General features: G+C 45.7%; 2 protein-coding genes across 2 annotated transcripts; one reads left to right on the forward strand and one right to left on the reverse strand.

Annotated features, from left to right (window-relative positions):
- Window positions 1-1584: 1584 nt before the first annotated feature.
- On the forward strand, window positions 1585-2860 carry LOC109769795 (GATA transcription factor 18-like). Its single transcript, XM_020328507.3, has 2 exons — window positions 1585-2204; window positions 2348-2860. The coding sequence occupies exons 1-2, from the start codon at window positions 1830-1832 to the stop codon at window positions 2663-2665; spliced, it is 693 nt and encodes a 230-aa protein (XP_020184096.1). The 5' UTR covers window positions 1585-1829; the 3' UTR covers window positions 2666-2860.
- A 5718-nt stretch (window positions 2861-8578) lies between these two features.
- On the reverse strand, window positions 8579-10162 carry LOC109769782 (protein RADIALIS-like 3). The gene is made up of 2 exons (XM_020328499.2): window positions 9810-10162; window positions 8579-8909 (listed from the first exon to the last, which is right to left on the reverse strand). The coding sequence occupies exon 1, from the start codon at window positions 10086-10088 to the stop codon at window positions 9819-9821; it is 270 nt and encodes an 89-aa protein (XP_020184088.1). The 5' UTR covers window positions 10089-10162; the 3' UTR covers window positions 8579-8909; window positions 9810-9818.
- Window positions 10163-10368: the final 206 nt, after the last annotated feature.

Genomic DNA, 10368 nt, shown 5'->3' on the forward strand with positions numbered 1-10368 from the left:
TTCCTTTTGACTTGGCAGGGGAATTAGGCAGCTCGCTTACAGCACCAATAAAGGAAAAGAAAAACAAACCACAGCAAAAGAAAAGCCTCACTGTCACTGGTTAAGTAAGTACTCTTTTTTTTTTTGCGGGGAAGTAAGTACTCTTTCTGTATGTAGGAGGAGGAGGAGATCGAGGAGGGAATGATCAGGAGGCTAGAGGCTTATCGGATCCCCGTAGCGTAGCGTGGAGTAGAGAGAGGCAGGGCAGGAGCGAGGCGAGGCGAGTGATGTATCCTGGGTTTGCGTGCGTGGAGGTTGGTGCCAAAAGGCGGGATCTTCTATGCCTGACCGCGACTGTTCCTTGGACCGATGATCGGATTCGATTCGACGGGGGACTTTATGGAACTTGGGGGAGCCATCATGGATTGTTTCGGCCAATTATATCTCTTGTTCTCTCTCTATCTCTATCTGCTCCAACTCGGCCCGCGCCCGCCCGCCCGTCTTTTCCTGTGTTCCCTCCTCATCCTCGCGTCGCTCCTCTTTTGCTCTTTTGCTTCTTTTGATTCATTTCCTTGCTCTTTTATTTTCCCATTCCCATCCGCCCTTCTTTCGCTACGCCTCCTTTGCTCTTTAGTTTCCTTCTTTCTCTGGGTTTGGAAGCCCCTAGCGGCTCCTTCTTGACCTAATCATGTGCCCAAACGTGATCTTCATGGAGCACAACCCTGCTGCTGCTTTATTACTAGCTCCACCACCAAGTTCATCTTCAGTTTTGTCTAGCTGTACGTATTGTGGATGTAGATGTAACGTAACATGATGGATGCATGCATGCATCGGTCCAGATACACTGCGCACAGCCAAAGGTGGTGGTGTGCTGCATCTGCATGCAGGGCCAGAAATTTCGATCCGTCGTGTCATTGCAAAATGACACCCCACCTCCGTGGATGGAAATTAAAGACTGACCCGACCCGACCCGACCGGCCGGCCGGCCTGATACAGCGCACCGCAGGCTTTCAGCCATCGCTGCGACGCTGCCTGCCCGCCTAACGGACGCATGCATGCATGCCATGCCATGCATCGTCTCCTTGTTGCTCGCTCACTTACTCCGTGGTGGATAGCCTGGCCTGGCCTGGGATCCCACAACCGGCTCAGAGGAGGACGGAGGAGGGAGGGACAGATCGAACTGTGCCCCTCGTGATCGCCAAACTCCAATGGACTCGTCGTAGTTGTACGAGCGCATGTCAGTAGCACTACCACTACGTACGACATCCCTCCTCGAGAGCCTCCACGTCCCCATATGTCTGTGTGTGTGTGCATGGGAGACTGTTCCCGGTTTCACGTGGCCTTCCTTTTGACCGAGCGCCACATCCTTCTTTGACCAGGCCCCGGCCCCACGCCACAGGCGCATGAGAGAGACATCCGGACGGACATCCCCTCGCTGCGCCGGCATCGCGTCTCGCGCCCCGGCCGGAATCCAAAATCGGGTCGGCCCAGGTTACCACGTAAAAAGCGAGCCAACCCAGCCCCAGCCGGCCACCACCACCGTACTCCCACGTCGTCGCTATAAGAAGCCCAGGATCCCGTACCCTACCTCTCGCATCCATCCACATGTGCCAAACACCTCAACGATCCACAGCCCTAGCTAGTGTGTGTTAACTGTTAACTGGCCGGCCACCTCCAGATTCCAGCAACAGACACCCCCTAGCTACGTCGTCTTTGGTTTGGTCTCGAAGCTCTCCCTCTTCATATTAATCTCCCCCCGATACCAGCAGCTAGTAGCACTAGAGTAGATACTACCATTGCCTTCTCTGCTCGATCTATATTCCTGCAAGTAGCTCCTACTGCTAGTCAAGATGCTGCACGAGGCGGCGCCATGCACGTGCGGGCTGCTCTACGGCAGCTGCGGCGGCGGCTGCTCCATGCTGTTCGCCGCGGCGCCGGGGGACCACCACTACTACAGCAAGCAATGCGGCGACGACGGCTCCTACGGCGGCTCCGTCGACTGCACGCTCTCGCTCGGCACGCCCTCCACCAGGCGCGCCGAGGCCGGGGTCCGCGCGCCGGCGGCCGGGCTGCCGTGGGAGGCGATGCCCAGCTGCAACGGCAGGCAGGATATCGGCCCGGCGCGCGCGGATCAGAGCAATGCCGGCGCCGCGTCCGCTCGCCGGTGCGCCAACTGCGACACCACCTCCACCCCGCTCTGGAGGAACGGGCCACGTGGACCAAAGGTGCGTGCGTGCGTAAACTGATGATCATATACTACGTACATGGCCACGTACCAAGCGATGGCATGCGGCCATACACGCATACACACTATCTTACGAACGGACATGCATATCCATACTAACTGACCATTGGTGCATCTGTGCAGTCATTGTGCAATGCGTGCGGAATCCGGTACAAGAAGGAGGAGAGGCGCGCGGCGGCCGCCGCGGTGGCGCCGACGGCGCTGGCATCGGACAGCGGGATCGAGTACGCGTACGGGTACGCGCGGCACCACCAGCAGCAGCAGCAGCAGCAGCAGTGGGGGTGCTACGGCCCGGCCGTGGCGAAGGCGGCGTCCTACGGGATGTTCGGCGACGCGGCGGCGGAGGACGGGCCGTGCCTGCCATGGGGGCTCGGCGTCATGCCCTCGTCGCCGGCGTTCGGGTCCGTCCGGGAGATGACAAGCCTGTTCCAGTACTACTAGCCATAGCCATAGCTCGCTCGCTCTCTAGGGACTTTCTTTCCTTCCTTCTCCCCTTTTAAGTAACAAAGAAGATGCTGTGGTACATCTTTTTGAGGGCACGCAAGATGCTGTGCTTGACCAACGACCCGGCTGCGGCTGCATGACAGTTGAAGCTGAAACGAAATGGATCACTCCCCCCGATTTCTTTCCTTTTCCTCCCGTCTTGTTTCCTCTTGTTGCGTGATGATTCTTTCTCTTTCTTTTCTTTTTTGAGCCGACGTTTGCATATACAGTACTCCAAGATACTATCTACTAGTAGACCATCTTTCCTTGATGGGTGGATGCATGTCGCATGATGATTACAGCGAATGGTACACTAGTGTAAAAAACGCTCTTATGTTTTGGACGGAGGGAGTATCTACTAGTAGACCTTCTTTCCATGATGGGTGGATGCATGTCGCATGACGATTACAGCGAATGGTACATGTCCTGCTTTGCTAATCATCACTGAGATGTGTTCATTGGAGACCCCGTGCACAGCTAGATAGATTTGCACCTTTTGCTGGCTCGGTGCCCCAACGGTCGATCATCGGTAGCTGCATATATCAGGGGCCCATAAACGTACGTACAGGCCCTGCTTTTTATAGGGCTTCTGAGAGTGAGGCACCGTACCATCTTCCAATCTCGCTACGCTGCTACTGCCAGCATAAATTAGCATTGGTTTAGAGCAACTCTGATGCAATATACTCGCAGCCTAAAATCGTTTGGACCGTGCTTCATAAATTTTTAACTTTGACAAAGGAGGTTGTACGCAAGCTCAGATTCAGCATAATGCAAACTCTATATTTTGCGGACCCATCGGTCAGCGTCTATGCCCGTTCTTCACGTAAAGACATTACATTTTCATTCACTCACATAGATATTGCAATTTTATTCACATTCCGTTCAACATCACATAGACATTGCAATTTTCATATCTGGAAATTGCTTTCACGATAAGATAACTGAAATCGAAAATGACCTAGAACAAGAAATTAAAGCATGATATTATTCGCCGGCTTATGCGATTTGGCAATGACATCACAAGGGAAGGGGAGGCTTTGCCTGCTTCGATTTGTGCTTTGATACGGTCTATATACCAATGGGATTCATGTATGCGGAAGAAGGCTACAACTTTGTAGCCCTCCATAATCATTGATTCCTTTTCAACCATGGTGGCGTCCTCCATGTGAGGCTGAGAAGTGTTTCACATACTGCCTTAATACCGATGTATTTTGGGAAACCAATATAAATGTTCTAGCCCTGAAACGACGGCTAACACATGTTTGAAGCCCACTCGCTTTGTTTTACCATGTCTTTCGTTACGCGAGTATTCTGCTGGAAAACAATGATCTGGTGGGGACCTTTTTTTGAGGGTGGGGACCTTACCATAACTCTTAAGGGTTAGTTTTTTAGTGATCCTTTAAGACGCCAGAGCTATGTATCACCTACTGCCCAATAGGAGGAGGAGGGGGGGGGGGGGGGGTCCTAGCAGTGGGTTCTACATGTTTTTTTCTGGGAATTTTTCTGTGCCGGTTTTTTTTCTTCCAAATTTTCTTCTTCTTTTTTTGTAGATTTCATTTTTCCAACACATGTCTACATTTTTTAATTCACCTTGTGCATTTTTCTCATACACGTTGAACATTTTCAAAGTATGATGTATATTTGTCAATTACATGTTTTTGAAATTTTTCAATACATGTTAAACATTTTTAAAGGCACGTTGAACATTTTTTTAATTGACACGAACAATTTTTAAAAACAAAAGGATCATTTTTTTTACATTGTATGAACTTTTTTCTAAAATTTCACGATTTTTTTTCGAATGCATGATTTACAAAAAACAATTGAGATATTCAAATTTTTTAATGCCATCAATATTTTTTAATTACATGAACATTTTTTACATTGTAAAAACAATTTTTAATGTCATGATTTTTTTTTTGAAATGCATGAATATTTTTAGAAAAATGTCACATACATTGTTTTTAATGCCATGAACTTTTTTTCAATTATGTGAACATTTTTTATAAAATTGTATGGTCTTTTTTTTAAATCAAAAACATTTGTTAAGCGCCACAAACATTTTCTAAAAGTTGTGCCAATATTTTTTAACACTGCATTATCACTTTTCTGAACGTGCGGTGAACATTATTTAATTTTAATATAGCTAGTTGTTTTTGTAGCATTACTCTGCATATTAGCTTTCTTATCATCGATTCATATTATCATATTTGTATTTTTGTTATCAAAATGCATTATATAGTTAGTGCTTACGAAGAAGTTTCTGTGGTGAACTTCTTGAATTGTCCCCCATGAACATAAACATGGTTAAGGGCTTTAAAGAGCGGGTGAAAACTGCTAATCTAAGTTCATCCTTCTTATGCCTTCAAACTTTGTTGTGGTATAGATTTTGATAGGCATCATTGTCTGAACTGTTGTTTAGTTTGACGTTTCCATCAAATTGCATGTTTTGCAACAAGTCAGTCTTAATATTTAGTTGTACAAATATTTTCATATTTATACCATGCACATTAATAAAAAAAGAGCCAATGTTGTTCTTTAGTCATACATTGTATGCCTTTGATCTTTATCTTATTCTAGTGGTGCGGTGAAGCCGCCCACACATACACGTCGTCATTTCCTGCCTTGTCCTATCTTATTTGACCGACTATATGAACAATACCATAGTCTATTATTCCTATTTTAAATTGTGTCTCTTGATTTGTCTATATGAAATGGGATGAAATCGACATTACACTAACCATGGTTATTTATATAAATACAAAACCGGTTATTTATATAAATACAAAACCGGTTATTTGTCTGCTTGTTTCTCATTCAAAATACTAACCATGATATGAGGGCAAAGTCTCTTGAGATAGTGAGACATACCCATTTTGTCTCATTGTTACAACAACTATAACTAAGAAGGCAAACATCTTGAAGATAGCAGGACAACCCCAAAGTCATGTCTAGAAGTAGTGTTCAAGATAGTTGCCAATTTCAGTTAAACAAGCTCATTGAAGTCGTCGCCTAAATAAGTTTGACCTTTTCAATCTCAACTCCAAGAAGAAATACATGGTACAAACTCTACCCTAATGGGAAGTTGAATCTCTAAGGAAAATCACAATGAAATCTAACACACACATTATTGCTAACCAGCTAGAGCTGGAGGATATAAGCATCAAACAAGGGCAATCTCATCAGCTTGCTTAGTTGCACGTGCATCAGCTTCGGGGCAAGGTTACCATTTCTTAAGTTGTGTTGATGTGGACTAAATCTCTAGAATTATTTTGATTGTTGCATTAATTTGTATTGTGGGCAACTTGGATGCATAATGGATGTAATAAGTGTACTTTCCTATTTTACAGTACATGTATATTCTTAATTATTGTATTCTGCAATCCGTTAATGGGCCAAATGTATTTTTAGCCGTTAACGGCCAAAATAACCATGGGTCACAAACTAGCCAAAATAGTCATGGGCCACAAATGGCCCAAGAGCCTCATGGGCTACAAATGGGTCAAAAGCAACAGAGGCCACAAATGGGCCAAAAGCACCATGGGTAGTGGACGAGTCGAAAGACACCATGCGTTGCTAATGGGTGGAAAGACACCATGGCAATAATGGACCCAAATGAACCATGAGCTTTAAATGGGCCAAAAGCCACCGGAGGCTGAAAATGGTCGAAAGACACCATGGGTTGTAAACTGGGCTGAAAGTCACCATGCGCCAGAGACGAGCAAAAGACACCACCGGCTGTTAATGAGCCAAAATACACCGTGGACCACATATGAGCAAAAGACATTAGGTGGCGTATGGGCTGAAAGTATCAATGGACCATAATCATGGTGAATGACCCACAAGTCGGTAATGGGATGAATTCTCGTAGATTCTAATGGGTCATACACATCCGGGCTGTAAAAGGGTTGTTTGCAAACAGGCCGTTTATGGCGTTTAATGGGCAAGATCCGCCAGGTTTGGACAAAGGCCCGTAGGACTTAAACATGCCTTTGGACTAGCTAGGATGACCTTTTGTCTAAATGTCCCTCTATTTGGTTGCGCCAAGCGTCATTAGTTCATTGGCTCACGTGGCCCATTGTGCATGCGACATTTCTTCCAATTAGTTGCCGGTGTGCCTCCATCTGACCGACATAACACTAACGCGTGGCTCCAACCGACCAATAGAACGCCAAAACATGGCGGATAACCAGGAGGCCACGTCGTTAATGGGTATCAGATCTGGAACCCGCCCCTGATAGCTTAATGAAGATCCATTATGGTGGCTGTCACGTGCTAGTTACCCTTGACGAAACACTTATTTATGATGCTTCATTTTCTATCATTGAAGTGCACACTTCTGTGATGAAAAATTGACCATTGTCATGGAACACATCTACCACGACAGATGTATGATTATCTCAATTCTATCATAAAACCGTCACAGATGTACATCGTTAATTAAAAATGGAACCTAGTGTGACAATCAAGTATCATCACAGTTGTGTCATTTTTTTCTAGCACAATGGACAGGTGCTTGGTGAGCGACACATTCAACGTCACCGACCTAACGATGAGGATCTTGATCTAACGATGGATCTTCCTAGGGGGAGGCAGGGAGAGATGGTGCTGAGCAGGCCATGGACCCACCATTAATCCCACAAGATTCAAGAGGACCCTTGACAAGAGCTCGTGAACGTGCCATAAAAACCAAGGTGAATTATCTCCTAGTTAAGCTCCCTATACATTTGGATGATACTTGGCAACTACCTCAAAATTGAACCCTATCCATGATTATGTACAACGATGATCCACCACAATGAAGTGAGGGAGGAACGTCGAGTCCATCAAGAGGAGCGAGAAGTATGGAAGAAGGTGTCCAGAGAATGAAAACATGAAGATGCTCTCTGGACACTCTTTGCCCATGGGATACAGTACACTAGTAGTATGCATGGGGTACCCCATAAACAATCAGGACACCCCGTGCACACCGGACCCGTCGCATAGCCTCTGGATACCACGTTCCACATGACCCGTGCCCACGACCCCCTTTACTCCGTGCACACGGCCCTGCCTATGAGCCGTGAGGGGAAATGTCTCTTGTATCATTATCCTCATCTCATACCTCCAAAAACTATATAATACACACCCTTGCACTTTTTAGGGTTAGCAAAGCATTAAATTTAGAAACTATATAGTACAAACCCTTTGCACTTTTTAGGGTTAGCAAAGCATTAAATTAGATCTTGAGAGAGGTTTGCTCATCTTATCTCCTCCTTTTTCCCTGATAATGGGCGCTTTTATTAAACTCGAAATGTAGCATCAAGCAGATACAAAGCATAATGAGCAACACCCGGCCTCTGCATAGTTAAAATGCACACAGCCAATACCAACAGTCTGGCAAAAAGGAACAAAAAAAATGACATATCGGCAGCGAAGAGTCATATGACCAACACTATGCCTATTTCGAATGGGGTGGTGGGTTGATCCGGAGATTATGCTTTGCTCATCTTATCTCCTCTAGAGGATCAAGAACTCCATCTAAGAGAAGAATCCCTTGTGGATTACCAAGACCTTGATATCCTTTGGATTGAGGAAGAATTACCTCTCAAGACTCCACCTCTCCTAGAGATTTGGAAAGAACCCTACCTATTTACCTCTACCTTTGTTGTTTGTTGGATTTGAGGTGTATCTCTCCTTGCTTGTGATTTGAGTAAACTTGTGGTGCAAATATTGTTCTCTTGAGTGTCCTCTTGTGTTCCTTGTGTTATTTGAGATTGTCCTCAACTCCACATCCAAATTGTGAAAATTGGGCAACAATTAGGACTTGGTTCTACATCAGTAAGGAAAGCATGTGTGCAAATGTAAACATTCGAGTGTTGAGCCAGCTGATAGACAAAGCATGTATATTGTAACAAGCACAGGTTCATAAACACTGCAAACAAGTACTGGGGATTTACAACACTGATGTTTACTCCAAAACATATTGGGGAGGACCGGAGGAGTAAAAACTAAGTATAGGCAATGAAAATTACATGCTACCGTCTGCAAGACTAGGCGCACTTGATTTGCTTACAAACCTAAAATTACACACACAAACACAAACACAAACACACACATGTTTTCTTCTTTTTATTGCTTAAGTAACATGGTCCCAACTAAGGACTAGATTATCAACAGGTTCTCCTGATTGCCAGATCTTCGGAATTCAGATGCTTCGCTCCTGAAAAAACAAAAAGAAAGATGTATCTTGTAAGTTAACTCGTCTCAAGCTCTGAAATTGAGAACCGGGCAAACAGATCTTTGCATCTCAAAAGAAGAAACATGCACCATTTATTTGGGTAGTTTCGTGTGCATTGGTTTCTTATCTATGCTCTATAATTGGGAGTTTGGGACATGCAGAGCTGCCTCCTCAAGGGTTACCTATAGTTTTGCCCCTAAAGAATACATTTTTTGATTGAACACTCTAAAGAGTACAAACTGATAGAAAGCAGATTGGCGGATCCATGTAGGCAAAGATGCTGTGTTCTGGGCTCCTTGTTCAGGCTCAAATTATGTACGGGATCCGCTTTGCTTGTGTAATAGACTAATTGTGCAAGCAGAGTAATTCTTGCAGTGCATCTGGAGCAGAAACAACAAAGGAATTGACATCACTGACATTCCTTTGCTGTTTCGTTGTCAATTGGCAACGTCAACCTAGCTATGGCACAAATCACCTTATTATGACAAGTGACTGAGATCAGTACTCCCTCCGTCCGGGTTTATTAGGCCTCTCAGCATCACAAGCATGTCCCATTTTATAAGGCCCCGCTTTGAAAAGGTGCATGCATGCAACCATTTCATTAGTTGCATTGAAAGCCATTCTTGTTGGTGCCATGGCTGAAAAATAAATACACTTCATGCGTTCTTTTTCATTTGTTGCATCCATGTGAGAGAGTGCATTGGGAGTGGAATGGAAGAATTAATGTGAGCAAATTACTATGTGTCTTGGTCTAAGACAAGTTGTCTTTAGGCCTAATAAACCCGGACGGAGGGAGTATATAGCTTTGATCTAGGATCTGACACCTCACACTTGTATATTTGTAGTAAACATGAGACGAGAATCAGGCTGAGTTTTAGTTACCATGAGGAATCAGTTCCAAGGCCCCTGGGTGTTGTCCTTGTACTTGGGGAACGAGACCCTGCCGGACTCGATGAGCTTGATGTCGTCCACGAGGATCTCATAGTGGCGGCGCACCTCGGCGGCCGTCTTGGTCCCACCCATGGCGCGAGACACCTTGAGCCAGCGGTCGGGAGTGCCCTCGCCGTGGTAGGCGAGTGCCTCCTCGAACAACTTGTTCTCCTTGGCGCTCCACGTCGCGTCGTCGCCGCCGCGGGATGAGCTCCCTGACACAGAAGACATCTCGACTGGATCGGAATTGGTAGTATGTTTCTCGGAAACCGAGCTCAATTAGCGCTGAAGTTTTTGCACGTCAAGCCCCGATGGCTATGGTTTGGTGATGGCTATGCTGCTTCGGTGCCCAGTATTTATAGGCGCTTGGGGCCTCACGCCGCTTGTATGGTGGTATCAGGACTGCCACTGACTTGGTGATTGAAAGATCAGTGAGGCTAATTAGATTGTGTCATTTTGAACATTTTGGACGAAAGGTGCCTCATTTAGACGTAGATTTCAGTGCTGCGAT

The sequence above is a fragment of the Aegilops tauschii genome, chromosome 3 (genome assembly GCF_002575655.3).
Source record: "Aegilops tauschii subsp. strangulata cultivar AL8/78 chromosome 3, Aet v6.0, whole genome shotgun sequence".
NCBI lineage: Eukaryota > Viridiplantae > Streptophyta > Magnoliopsida > Poales > Poaceae > Aegilops > Aegilops tauschii.